Source organism: Pinus tabuliformis, chromosome 9 (genome assembly GCF_031772625.1).
Source record: "Pinus tabuliformis cultivar Carrire ecotype Pingquan chromosome 9, CPIR1, whole genome shotgun sequence".
Taxonomy (NCBI): Eukaryota; Viridiplantae; Streptophyta; class Pinopsida; order Pinales; family Pinaceae; genus Pinus; species Pinus tabuliformis.
Window position 1 is genome coordinate 422,118,710 of NC_142307.1, and position 15,288 is coordinate 422,133,997.

General features: G+C 35.2%; 1 protein-coding gene across 1 annotated transcript; it reads right to left on the reverse strand.

Annotated features, from left to right (window-relative positions):
• Positions 1 to 464: 464 nt before the first annotated feature.
• LOC149148946 (uncharacterized) lies at positions 465 to 5,266 on the reverse strand. The gene is made up of 3 exons (XM_089439686.1): positions 4,279 to 5,266; positions 1,310 to 1,858; positions 465 to 1,046 (listed from the first exon to the last, which is right to left on the reverse strand). The coding sequence occupies exons 1-3, from the start codon at positions 5,107 to 5,109 to the stop codon at positions 930 to 932; spliced, it is 1,497 nt and encodes a 498-aa protein (XP_089295812.1). The 5' UTR covers positions 5,110 to 5,266; the 3' UTR covers positions 465 to 929.
• Positions 5,267 to 15,288: the final 10,022 nt, after the last annotated feature.

Here is a 15,288-nt window from a genome sequence, read left to right on the forward strand (position 1 = left end):
CAATTTTTTTTCCAATTACATTTTTAGGTAAATTTGATTTCTACTTTGTCAAACCCTTATTTCATAAGATCTATAATAGTTAATTTTATTTTACAACGTTTTTTATGAAATACATAGGAAAAGACTCTATACTATATTTCGCAGAAAATATAATTTTTCTTAAACAAAAGGAAAAAACTCTATTTATCTTAAACAAAAACACAAAACTCTATTTACACACAAATCTTATAACATATATTCATGTTACATATAAAAAAAAACTCTATACATCGATCTCACAGTCAATCTCACACTCAATGTAGCAAACACATATCTATATAGGAGACATCTTGCTTTAGAATAGAAAAACTTATTACAATATTTTTTAATATAAAAAGAAAATGCTGAAATGATCATATCTCAATTAAATACTACCCATTTCCAATAAATTTAACCTTATTTTACTGCATTATATCCATGGACATAGGTGATTTAGTTATAAGGGGATATTAAGATTATCATTGACATCTCACAAAGTCATAAGCCAAAGAAGGGCCACTACAGCATGATACCATCTCTCAATTTTATGCCTCCAAAAACCATTCATTCTCTAATTTATTAAAGCTATTTTGCTCTAAATAAATCGTGATTTCAAAACAAATCAAGAAGCATTGTAACAACTATCAGGTATATAGGTGCCCCTTGGGCGCGCTTGGCATTGCAATGGCCATTTAACACTTCAGGAGGCAGAGACTTTGGAGCTTCATGCCCCCACACATGAATGGCGAGATGTTGTGTGCAATAAGCAGAAAAAGGTTGAAAAATATACCCCTTCATTGTTCATTGGATTTTTCTACATGAAAGCCCACTCTTACTTTCCTTTGCTGCCTCTGGTAAACGACCATTCATCAGAAAAAATAATGAATAATATCTCGCTTCAAAACAAACTGTCAACCGTATTCTCTAAATACAGATTCGCGATGGCCGCAGCTCCTGATAGTGATTCTCATATCAATATTGCTGTCATCGGAAGGATAAGTTATGTCGCAGCACGGCCTTCTCGGAGCCTGCAAAAACCAGACCTGAAAATCTCAGGAAAATAGAAAAGCAGGGATTTATTTTACTTAAATTAAAAAGTAATGAGCGGTTTCAAATTTGCTGATCCAACAATTTGAATGCGATTTTTTACCAAAAGAGTTTCTTGGATACAATATGAATCACAGAAAACAATCTGAATCTGATTTCTTACCAGAAGACTTTCTTGATACAATATGAATCACAGAAATATACATTCAAGAAAAATTAAAGAAGAAAGAACCGTGTTAATTACCAGGGTCAAATCATGCTTCTGTACTTCAGAGAAAACTGCAATTCTGTGTACATTTTCTGAAACATTTTTACTCAGATTGCACTGGTTGCTGTCGATACCATCATCTGTCTGGTAGTGGCTAATAACACCCTCAAGTGTATCATTATCATTAATAAAATTAACCGCCTCCATGAACAAAACCCTGGGTCTGTCGCAGCGATTTTTGGGGACCGGCCGAGTATTGAACATGAAGGGGTATTTTCCATACATCCAGGGCCAGAATGTCAGCATGGGGTATTCCAGTATGCGAGGAGTCTCGATTCTGTTATAAATCTGGATGGCATACCCCCAAGAAACAGAAACCGTCCAATTCCTTCTCTGGTCATAACATATGCTCTGCTGGAGGACACGCCCGGGGTCGATCCTCGCCGCCTTCATCAGATGCTTCAGCCCCGAGGCTCTAGCCATTCGAGGGAATATGGGCTCCATTGCCTCCAGGTGATGGACAGAAAGTAAAGGCACTAAAGGGTGAGCGGACAGGAGACCGAAGAAGCTGCCATGGAGATCAATCTGCCAAATAAACTGATTAAAAACCTTTGCACACTTTGATATGCTAGGGAGATCTCAAATAATAAGTTCATTAAATATTCCACGCTTATCTATCAAATATGAACATGTTAAATTACGTATTATAAATTTGTGAAATTTATTAAAGATTTTGAGCTTCAAAAATATATCTTAAATTAAAATTAAAGTTGAAAATTATTTTATCTGGAATCAAAATTTTGGAAGATGATACCAGATTCCATTTGATGAGTATTTGATTTAACTATTCTATGGACTAAGTATCAAATTCAAGTTGAGTGACCAGGTATCTAGTTTACCCATCCTATTATGAAAATAATAAACTCATTTTATTAAAAAAAAAAATTACCTTGAAACATAGTCATATAAACATTGACCACTGACCCTAGATGAAGGACAATGTAAATGTATTAAAAAGTTAGATAAGACCTTGGCTAGCAGGTTAGCTAAGAGTTTGGTCAGAGATGTGAGCTATGTGTGGTTTAATGCTTTTATAATTTTTAATTTAACTAATAACTAAAATTGTAATTTCTAGTAGATCTTAAAAATAATTTTTTAAAAATATATCTTTAAAAAATTATTTAAGTAAAAAAAATTTAATAAGTATTAAGTAGAGTGAAGTTGTTTGTTGAAAAGACCAATTTACAAGTATACTTATTCTAAAGTAAGGTTGTTGGTACAATGTTAACTTACAGGTAGAGTGAGGTTCTTGATACCATGCAAGCCTATAGGTATGCTCACTATAAAGTGAGGTTGTTGATACCAAGTGGGCCTATAGGTATACTCACTTTAAAGTGAGGTTGTTGGTACCAAGTTAACCTACAAATAAAGTGAGGTTGTTCATAACAAGTTAGCCAAATAAAGTGACGTTGTTAATAACAAGCTAGCCTCGCTCTAAAGTGAGGTTGTTCCTACCATGTCAGCCTAGCCTACAGGTAAAGTGAGGTTGTTCCTACTATGTCAGCCTAGCCTATAGGTAGAGTGAGATGGTTGGTACCAAGCTAGCCTATAGGTGTACTCACTCTAAAGTGAGGTCGTTAGTACTAGGTCACCTAACACTTATACTCACTCTAGAGTGATGTTGTTGATACCAAGGCAACCTATAAGTAAAGTGAGGGCCAACTAATAAGTAGAGTGAGGTTGTTGATACTAGGCCAACCTATAGGTAGAGTGAGGTTGTTGATACCAGATCACCCTACAGGTATACTCACTCTAAAGTGAGGGTGTTAGTACTAGGTGAACCTGCAAGGAGAGTGAGGTTGTTAATACCAAGTGAGCTTACAAGTAAAGTGGGGTTGTTAATACCAGGTGAGCCTACAAGTAGAGTGAGGTTGTTAGTACTAGGCCAACCTACACTTAAATTCACTCTAATGAGAGGTTGTTGGTATGCCAACCCACACGTATGCTCACTCTAAAGTGAGGTTGTTGGTAGGAGACCAACCCACATGTATACTCATTTAAGAATTTAGAAGGCTTGAAGCCAAGACAACAATATTCATTGGCAAGAGGCCATTAATGTAATATTTATCAATGCATTTAGGCCATTAATATAATATTTATCAATGCATTTATAGTTCATCCTAGCAGATTTGAATCTGGGTGGGGAAGATAATAACTATTCCACCTAACCACCCCAAATAACCTAATTTGACAAATATAGATTTTAGTTATTTAAACAAAATTATCCAATCTTTATTTTGAACTTCAAGATAAGTGAACAACATTCTTTTAATAAGATAATCATAAATAGATCTCTAAATAAATCTCTAAACAAGGTAAATAAGACTTTTTCCCATTATCTACTAAATATAAAATATGAAAAATAAATAAAAAAATTCTAAAATATATAACCTATTATTTCCCCTTATTTTCTAAATATAAAATATAAAAAAAATCTAAAATATACAACCTATTAGAATTTAATAAATTTATAAATATTTTTTAACCCCATAGCATAAACTTTTAAGATCATAGTGATATACATGAAATTGATATCATTATCCTCTATTTATGTAACTTATGATATACATGAAATTGCTATCACTATCATCTATGTAACAAATTTACTGTTGATAACCTTCATAATTTTAAAAATTGAAAAATCTATGAACTTCAATAAAATTTTACATAAAAAAAACCTAACTAATTTATAATGAAAAGAAGAATCTAAAGAATTAGGTCACTTCAGTAAGAACTTTATTTATTCGATATCACTTACTTTATTTATTCAATATCAATCACATAAAAAGAATTTAATGTGTTTGTTCTTACAGAATATTGACAGCCACTAAGAATAATGGTGCTTCCTAGTTTGCAAAGAAAAAGATATGGAATAATCTCTGGTATTAACAATGATGCGGGTCAAACTTGATCTCTATTTACAGATCTGAGAATTTGGGACTTACCTGGTGAAAACCTGGTTCTTTTGTCAATGGCACTCCGATCTCAGCCAAGCACGCCTGCACTCGGTGGTCGCTCCCATACAAACTCGAATACCGATCAATGCAGTCGTCCAAGATCTCTGAGAGCACTTTAGCCAGCGGATAGCTTATGGCAAATCCGCCTCCGCCGTACGCCATGTTGAACGAATGCGCCATGTTCTGCTCGGTACATTCAGAAATGGAGCCGATGTAGTAAAACTGATTGTGGTCATATTTGTTGAGAACCTGCACCAGATTCTCTGTAACAAAAACAGTATCGTCGTCACCCATCACGAACCATTTCACATTCGGGAGCCCCAACTTGAAAGTCTCCAACACGATCCGGGCGAGCCGAATTGCAGAGCGGGGAGCGTTAGGGTGCGTGAACTTAAAGCGCGAAGTGTCCTCCGATACCTTGATCGGCGGATCGCTGGAAAAATTTGCCGGCCGGTCGAGCCAAACGAATCCTCTGGTAATTCCCGGCTTCCACCAGACATCGACGTATTGTTTTCTCTTCCGCCAATGGTCCGCCGACGAGGCGATGCCGAAGACAATATTCTCGAGCTCAGTCGCACTGCTGGGCATTACAAGTTTACCAGTCTGGGCTAAATTAACCCTTCTGTTGCCGCCCAAAACCAGAGACGCCCAGCAATTGGAAGCCATCCAGCAGGGGTGCGTGGTAATGGTGAGAAACAGTACATAGAAAGCCCAGCCGAACATTAGAAGCGCGGCTCCTCCCTTCAAAATCATCCAACACCATGCCTCCACGTTTGGGCAGACATTACGCTTACACTGATGCTGCCTGGGACTGCTCATGGCGTAAACTCCATCCAAAGCTTTTAAGCTCTCTGGCGTATAAGAGAAACTCCGAGTTAGAGATCTAGCCTCGGCCTTCTCTGCCTCCAATCTGCCTCTAATTAGGCGGAACTCTCCTGATCGGTAGGATCTGATTTATATCTTCGCCTCATGCCAACGCCACCTCCGCAACAAACCATGATACGGAAATATTACATTTCCGGATATTTTGTGGGGCCTTGACCCGCTTTTAAATGAAAAGCCAACCCCATAAGCCCCCGGTTCACGTGGGTTCCGCCCCATTAACATAATAACGCCCTTTAGCTAAGTGACACTTTATCTTTATACATTATTCCATACGACCCTGGCTGCTTTTAAAGTATTATGTTCCCCTTCAAATCAAGTCACATGGTTGGTTTATATGGTGCTTAATCTGTTAGGGGTAGTTTAATTGGTAAATTTTTTGTTAATAAAATATTTCACTAATAAAAAATCACGGGTCAATTTTTTTGATATCTTCAAAATTAGACTTTACTAATAAACGGACCAGATTGAATCCCTCCGATAGATTTACCTAAATATTTCCTCGGAAATATGTTACTTAAAACTCTCTCAAAAGCGGAAGAAATCACGATCCTATGTTCATTATTCCAATTGGTGCCGAGAGTTCAAGCCTCAAATTGTCGAAAGGAATCACGGTCCTATGTTCATTATTGCAATTGGGGCTGAGGGTTCAAGTCTCACATTGTCGGTTCATAGGGTGCTTAGACACTTTCAAAGGCCGGGGAATCACGGTCACATGTTCATCATTCGAATTGTGGCTAAGAGGGCAAGTCTCAATGAATAAGTGAGAGGAACCTCGTTTTTGGTAATAAATTTATGTTGATTTTGGTGAAAATTTTAAATTTGGTTAAATTAGTTTAAACATTTAAGAATAAATGAGCTTAAAATAATGAGAACTTTAAACTTTTAAAGTTACATGTATGAACTTTGTTACTATTTAATCACCATCATTTTGTAATTTATTATAGTGTAGTTTAATTAATATTTTTTTATATTTTTTTGGATTAAATTTAATTAAAATTTGGTAAAGATTTTTAAAAATTTAATTCAAATTGTTTAATTTGTAGAATTTTTTATTATAGTGTAGTTTAATTAATATTTGGAATATATATTTTTATATTTTTTTGGATTAAATTTAATTAAAATTTGGTAAAAAATTTAAAAACTTAATTCAAATTGTTTAATTTGTAGAATTTTAGTATTTTAGAAGTTTTTTAGTGTTTTGAATTTATTTTTGTATTAAAAATATATTTTAAATGATTAAAAAAACATAATCTTGTTTGAAATTGTATCTTCTTATTCTAGTGAATCAGGTCATTTCATCTATAAGTTAGATTGCACCATTCATTTATTATAATAGCTTAGCTTAATTAATAAATAAAATAATTTTTTTCTAGTATTTTTTGATTAATTTTGCCAAATCCAATAATTTTTGTAAGAATCACAAATTTAAATTGTTTAATTTGAAATGTTCAAATGTTTGGAAAAAATAACTATAAAAATGTTTATTAACCACTATTAGTTAAAACCTATTTTTAGTAATTACCTACTCACCCACGTTAAAAAGTGTACTTGAATTTAGTAAGTGTAATAAATTATAACATGACAGTGATTAAATGGGTAGCAATTTCAATTTATTAAATATAGTTAAAAAGTAGATTAAAATGGTATTTTTTTTTAAATTTGGAAATGAAATTTCAGGTCAGAAAAATAATTTGGAATTTTTGAAACATTTGAACATTGCAAATTAAACAATTTAAATTTGTGATTCTTAAAACAAAAAATTATAACCTAAAATTTTATTTCCAAATAAAAAAATACCATTTTAATCTACTTTTTAATTATATTTAATAAATTGAAATTGCCGCCCATTTAATAAGTGTCATCTTATACATTTGTGATTCTTAAAAAAAAAATCTGACCTAAAATTTTATTTCCAAATTAAAAAAATACCATTTTAATCTACTTTTTAATTATATTTAATAAATTGAAATTGCTACCCATTTTAATAACTGTCATCTTATAATTTATCATACTGACTAAATTCAAGTACACTTTTTAACGTGGGTGAGTAGGTAATTACTAAAATTAGGTTTTAACTAATAATGGTTAACGAACATTTTTATAGTTATTTTATTATTATAATAAATATATAGTTTTTACTTTTATTATATTAAAGTTCATTAATTTTTTATTTAATTTGTTGTTGTTGTTGTTTGTCGAGTTGTTTGTGATCTTGTGGTTTAAGGAGCCCCTACCCAGGGGCATGGCATGGGCCACACCAATTTTTAACGTTGGTGAGTGGGTAATTACTAAAATTAGGTATCTCGGGATCGCACACGGTTTGGACCACACCACATTTTAAAGTGGGTGAGTCGGTAATTACTAAAATTAGCTGAGGTTTGAGCCACACCACTTTTTAATGTGGGTGAGTCGGTAATTACTAAAATTAGGTATTTGGGCTGACTTTTTAAGGTGGGTGAGTAGGTAATTACTAAAATTAGGGATTTGGGGATCCGGTTTGGTCAAACCACTTTTTAATGTCGGTGAGTTGTAATTACTAAAATTAGGTATTTGGGGTGACTTTTTAACTTGGGTGAGTGTGTAATTACTAAAATTAGGTATCTGGGGATGGGGCACACCACTTTTAAGGTGGGTGAGTGGGTAATTACTAAAATTAGGTATCTGGGGACACCCTGTCTGGGCCACACCACTTTTTAATTTGGGTGAGTGAGTAATTACTAAAATTAGGTTTTAACTAATAATTGTTAATAAATATTTTTGTGGCTATTTTAATTTTATATTATTTTTAATTATTACAATAAATATTTATTTTTTATTTTATTATATTATAGTTTATTGTTTTTTATTAAAATATTTTTTTATTGTTTGTCAAATTGTTCCCGATCTTGTGGTTTGAGGAGTGTAGTGACAAACCTAGGGTGCTAGATTAGGCTATATTTATTGTCGACCAGGGTAAGTAAACTTCGAGGCATGCGTCTAAAATCTATAGACATAAAGGATTCCTAACTAAGTGTTCATTGTGGTAGGTTACAATACTTCTTTACGAAAGGTTAAGATATGCTCCCTATCACCTTGGCACTCAGGTCACTCAACTCATTTAACTGTCCTAAAGACACTGTGTATTACTAAACTGAGATTTTAGTCCCCTTACAAGGACATTGTGCATAAAAACTCTGTCTAGTGAATACTCAACATTTAACACTCAACGTTCATGAAAGATTAAAAGCATACTGAAATCAAAAGCATGCTAAAATTCAAATGCATGGAAAACAAGGTCTATGAGGATGATTTAAAAATATAACGAAGGATCAGATCTCTTACGAGATACAGTTCAATGATCTTAACGATAAATCCTTTAAGCTATCATCATAAACATCATTCATAAGGATTGCTAATTAAATCAACGAAATCATAAGCATAACTCTAATGACTGTGCATGATATTCAATATTCAAAAGCTATTAATGAAATGAAAATGACAGTATACCCGTCCACGCAGGGCCCATCCGTGTTTCAACGGTATACTGGAATTTGTGCAAGCAACTAAGGTATTAACGCATGAACAATTTTATAATGAAACCGTGACTGTAATCGAGTTCTGGTTTTAAGTTCTGAAGAGTATACAAAAGCTCTGTTCTCCAAACGATATACAGAGATCAACAATAATCATGTAACTGTATATACATCCGTGTTTTTAAAAACAAAATAATACACGGTTTTCATTTGGATTGAATGTACATTCACTATGCTGTTGTTTCCGCTTTTACTATGGAATGATTTTTGGGTCATTTCCATTCAAAACCAATTTCCAAAAAGAAACAAAATGAAACCGGTTTGGAAACCTATGGCTGTTACTGTGTTTGTCACCAAAAGGCTGGGGCTTTGACCAACGTTGACCGCATGACAAGGAGTGTTGGATTCGTTGTAGGATCGATGTTTCTCCATGCTTGTACATTCTAGTTTTCGTTCCTATTCCTTTCTTTAGCTTGCCTGTCATGCCACGTGTCAGATGATGAACCATTTACAGAATGTTGTAACTTCCTGTAACTTTTTATTAAAAACTCCTAATTTCTAACATAAAAACTCATAAACTAACTTTAATGCAAACTAACAACTATAATATTATTAACTAATTAATTTCAAGGAATATAAGGGATCTATGGAGGGAAAAGGTAGACAAATGATGTGTTTCAAGAGGAAAAAGAAGGTCATGGAATGGTACCAACATCTCCCCCAAGCTTAATGATTTAGCATGTCCTCATGCTAATCCTGATGTGCTGCCTCTAAACTTTGTCCCTCCCTGCACCTCTGTTGCTTTCAACAATGCATCCATGTTCTTCTTAGCTTGAGAATCTTTCTGACTGTGGAGCTCATGCTTTAAACTCTTGTACTTCTCCTTGAGGGCTTTCTTTTGTTTATACCATTTGGTTTCCCACTTGCAAATGTTAGTTTGTTCAGCCTCGAATTCCTTGATCTGCTCCCTCAACTTCTCATTTTTTTGTTGAGTCTCTTTACTCTGTGCTCTTAGCATTTCATTCTCTTTATTGATGACTTTTTCCAGCATGTTGGCCTCCATCAGTTCTTCCTTTAACTTTTCAATTTGCTTTTCTAGCTTCCTTTATTTCTTAGTGGCGGGTGGTGACTCTTTTTCTTGCCTATTGTTGCTCTCAACCTCCATCTCAGCTTCTGGTCCAGGTTGTGAATGAGCACTACTCTCAATATCCATTGGTGTAGGTGCATTCAATTCTAGTTGGCCTTCTTGTAGCTGTCTTTTGTGCTCTCCTGGATCTTCTTGTATAGGTAGTAAAATTTTTATCTTGCTCTGCTTTCTGGGCATCCTCTTTTCTCATTTTCCTCATCCTCACACTACTAATGGGTGGAGCTACATTGCTTGATTTGTGCACAGGAATCTCTTCATCAATGTCATGCATAAATCTTGAATGCTCTCGTTGTTCTTGCTCATCCTCTTCATCTTTGATTTGGTTGGAAACCAAGAACTCCTTCCACGTTCTTCCTCTTCTCTGTAATTCATACTCAATAAGAATTTTAATTAGCCTGAAATGATATAAGCTCTTGTCCTCGTTACCTTTTTGCTTTTGGATGGTTTTCGACATTTTGGTTAGGCTCTATAAGAGGAAGTATGGTAAGCTAATAATGCACTGCCCTTTCAACTGTAACAGTAGTTTGATGTGGTATAAGTAAACGATGTTGTAGCAGCCTTCACAAGTTACAAATTTTTGGATGATATACACCATTTCATCCCATGGATGCATCGGCGAGCTCCTAGGGACACCTTTCTTCCAGTTAACGGATGAGACCCTCGATCTGGACATGAATTGAGTCCATGATTTTTCTTTGAACTGTTTTGTCTTGAAGTATTTCTCCCCTTCTGGGTTGATCCCTAAGGATTGTGCTATGGTTTCTTCTGAAACCCTGAATGAAAAATTACCTATCAAGGCTTTCTCCCCATTGAATGTAAAGGCAAATTGTTTAGTGACTTCCTCATTGTTTCCATGAAACTTCTCCAAGAAGGGTAGCCATTGTTTTTCTTTTAGAATTGCAATGTAGTCATCATGGTGCTGGGAATTGTCGAATGTGCTTGGCTATACCCTATTAGTCATTTTGACAGAGAAATTTTGCTCTAACCCTCTTCGTTTATGCCTACAAATTCAACAAAGGTATTTTGGTTTGTTACGTTTGTCTTCCGCTCCACACTGCTGACCTGGTGGCGCCCTTTGTTCTTCGAAACCAGCTCCTTTAGTGACTTAAGCGATGCCCAGATGATTGTCTTGTAATTATGGTGGAGGTCGAAACTTGTAAACCCAGATGACTGTGTTTTCCTTTTGTAGCGCTTGCTACTCTCAGTCTTTGTTGTTGAAATCACAGAAGTCGAATTGCTAATATAGAACACTGAGAATGAAATGATTTTTTTTTTAATAACCGACCTGACTCAATTCATAGCATATTCATATTTTATGACAGAGGAGTAGCTGTATCGGGTCGTATAAACACCATCATGAGAACGCTGGAAGGATATATGGAGTACTGGAGCATGATATCAGATAGTCTTTTGCATCATTCGACTTCGTCGGGTGGTTATGTCATAATTCAGCCGATTCAAACATAATGAACAAACCGAATAACATTTGGCTTTCTAACAATTCACCACATGTCCCCCGTTCATTGGTACCTGGCCGAATAGAGATGTTGGACCAGCAGTAGGGTTTGGTTGGCTTAATAACAAAGGCTGGAAGGGTGATATATGAGGGGATTGAGAAATCGTATGGAGAGTATGGGGATTTTAAAAATCGTATAAATATGGGATAGGCTAGAGTGTTGGGAGATGATAGGGATTAAGAATATGATAAGGGGTGATAGGTATGCAGGTGTTTTTGAAATTGATCGTAGCAGTCATAGTCATCACATTTAACATTAAAAATTAATCTAAGAATTTAAATGTTAAAAATAAGGAATACATTACACTTTTATTGGTTGATCAATCGTTGAATTGGCATGCTAGGTAGGACTAGTCTTTCTTGACTAATCTTTGTTGTTCATGACAGGTCCCTCTGAGATAAACCTGAATGCAACAGGTCCCTCTAAGATCTGGAAAATGTTTATGCAACTTCTTTGAAATCTGGAAAAGAACTATATGTGTGTAGGTTCCTTGATCTTTGGTGTTTGATGAAGCCTAGGTGACAAGAAACCTTTGAATCTCTGTTGAAACTTGATGAAGCTTTGCTGAAGTAACTTGAGATAAAAGTCTCTTAACAGGTCCCTTTTATGTATGTTGAACAGGTCCCACTATTGTTGGTGCTGGTAACATGGTCTTCTGGACAGAACAGGTCCCACTGCATAGTGTTTTTAAATAGGTCCCTCTGATTAGAACGAAGACAAAAACAACTTCTTTATTGAAATCTGGAGTGCTAAAACAAACTCTTTGGAAATTTACAGTGAGGAGATGAGATAAGAAATCTTTGAGAATTTACAATGAGGAGATCAGATAAGAAAAACAAAATGTTGATGCTTCTCCCCCACTAAAGCGTTGACTTGTCCTCAAGTCATTGTTCAATTGATGAATCAAACAGGAAACAAAAAGAAAAGGAATTCTTACCAGCCAACGAATTGGTTTTCAAGTAAGAATTCTGGGTTAGAATGTGCCAGGGTCTGGTTTTCACATCTAACCCATTTTTTTTTAATTTATTAATTTATTTTTTTTAAATTTCTTTTGAATTTCTAAATTGAAATGAAATGAATTAAGGCAGAGATACTGCAGCTGAAGGCTACAATATCTCAACCTCTCTCTGTTGAGATACAATTTGAATAAAATTTTGCTTGCTGATGGGCTCATTGTAAAGTTTCAAGCGATGACCATTGACAGTGAAGGAGTGGCCTTCTCCATCAATAGTGATGAGCTTGACTGATCTCTCTGAATTTAGAATCAAAGAGTAAAGCCCAGTCTCCTTCCTTGAACTGCTTCTTCTTGATATGTGCATCATGCCACTGCTTCCTTTGTTTTTGCATGAGGATTTTTGTTTCCTATGCTTGCTACCTCATTTCATCCAGTTGGTTCAACAGCTGAATTCTTTCTTGTTGTGATTTATTCAGATAAATTTCCAAATCTGCAGCCATCTTAAAAGTATGTATTTGAAACTCAATAGGAAGCATTACCTCTTTGCCATACACCAACTGATATGGTGTAAATCCTGTAGTATTCTTCCACGTGATTCGATAAGTCCAGAGTGCATCATTGAGCTTCTCTTCCCCATTCTTTCTGTTCATTGCCACCGTCTTAGTGATAATTCCTTCCAAAGTTTTATTTGTGGATTCCACCTGGCCATTGGCCTGTGGGTGGTAAGGTGTACTTCTTCTGTGCTTGATTTGATATTTTTCTGTGATGTCCTTAACTAACTTTGAAGTAAACTGAGTACCTTGATCAGTCACTATCTCCCTTGGTACTCCATACCTTACAAAAATCTCTTCAAAAAGGAAGTTTACCACTATTTGTTCAGTTGCTCTAACTAGTGCTTTTGCTTCAGCCCATTTTGTTACGTAATCGGTACATACTAAGATGTACTTCTTACCATTGGAAGTTGGATTAATGGGTCCTATGAAATATAGAGCCCATTTTTCAAATGGCTCTAGGTGCACTTGTGGCTGAAGTGGCATCTCATCTGTAGCTGTTGGCCTACCCATTCTTTGGCAGCTCTCACAACTCTTCACGTACTTCTTGGAATCCTTAAAAATGGATGGCCAGTAGTATCCAAGACTAAGAATCTTGAATGATGTTTTCTTAGCTGCAAAATGCCCACCACATGGTTCATCATGGAAAGATTTTAAAATATCAATTATCTCATCATTTCTTACACACCGTCTAATAATCATATCATAACCAGTGTAAAATAAATCGCCATTAATCCATGAGTATCGAGCACTTTGTTTGACTAGCCTCTTCTTTTCCTTTGGAGTAAAGTATGGAGGTGTTCTTCCTGTAGACAAATAATTGGCCAAGTTAGCATACCAAGGATTCACTAATGAAATTGCAAATAGATTTTCATCTGGAAAAGAATCTTCAACCAGAACAACCTCACCTTGATTTTGCAGTCTAGAAAGAAAATCTGCCACCTGATTTTCCTTACCTGGTCTATCTAACACTGTGATGTTAAATCCCTGTAACAATAATAACCATCTGGTAACTCTGCCACTAGTTACTGGTTTTTTCATTAAATGCCTAATGGTAGAATGGTCAGTATGTACAAAAACTTCATAACCAGTTATATAATGTCGGAATTTATTCACAGCATATATGATGGCAAGCATTTCTTTTTCTGTGACTGTGTAGTTTAATTCTGCAAGTGTTAGATTTTTTCTAATGAAATAGATGGCATAAGGACAAGATTCCTCTTTTTGGCCTAATGAGGCACCTACTGCAGTATCAGATGCATCTGTAAAGATGTGAAATGGTAGGTTCCAGTTAGGTCCTTTTAAGACTGGTGTGGTTGACAACTTCTTTTTGAGTGTTTCAAATGCTTGCTGGAAATTCTCATTCCAGTTGAAAAGTACATCTTTGGCTAGAAGCTTGAACAAAGGTGAAGCTATTTTACTAAAATGTTCAATAAACCTTCTGTAATAGCTTGCATACCCAAGGAAACTTCTTACCTCTTTTTGAGTCTTCGGAATTGGCAAATTGACAATGATCTGAATTTTCGATGGATCAACTTTAATACCTTGAAAAGAAATATAGTGGCCTAATACTATCCCCTCGTTTAACATCATACAACACTTTTCATTTCTCAGGGATAGATTAGCTTCAATACATCTCTTCAAAAAAATTTCAAGATTTATTAATGCATGCTCAAATGAATCACCATACACCAAAAAATCATCCATGTAAACTTCAATGCAATCATGAACTAAATCAGCAAAAATAGCTAACACAGCTCTCTGAAATGTAGCTGGAGCATTGCAAAGTCCAAATGGAAAAAAATTATAAGCATAAGTTCCCCAGGGACAAGTAAAAGTGGTTTTGTCCTGGTCCTCTAAGGCTATCCTGATCTGGTTGTAGCCACTGAAACCATCAAGAAAAGAGAATGATGATTTCCTAGCTAATGTGTCTATCACTTGGTCGATAAATGGTAGTGGGAAATAATCTTTGAGCGTTGCTTTGTTCAATTGTCTGTAATCACAAAAATCCGCCACTTACCATTTTTCTTGGGCACTACTACCAATAGGGATACCCACTGACTGTCAGAGATAGGATAGATAAAATTAACTTTCAACAGTTTTTGTAATTCTTCTCTAACAATATCTTGGAGCATGGGGTTCATTCGTCTCTGCGGTTGCCTCACTGGTTTGATAGTATTATCGGTATAAATATGGTGAGTGCATGTTTCAAGGTGAATCCCATGCATATCGGTGTAGTCCCAAGAAAATGCTTTCTGGTATTTTCTCAATAATTGAATCAATTTCTCTTGCTGAGATGAGTCTAGGTAAGTGCCAATATTCAGAGTTTTTCCTGGACTAATCTCTATGGTCTGAGTCTGTGCGTTTCTGATGATTTGAATGAGAAAAATATCATGGAATGTTGTTTGCAAAGATTGAATGGTGCATGTTT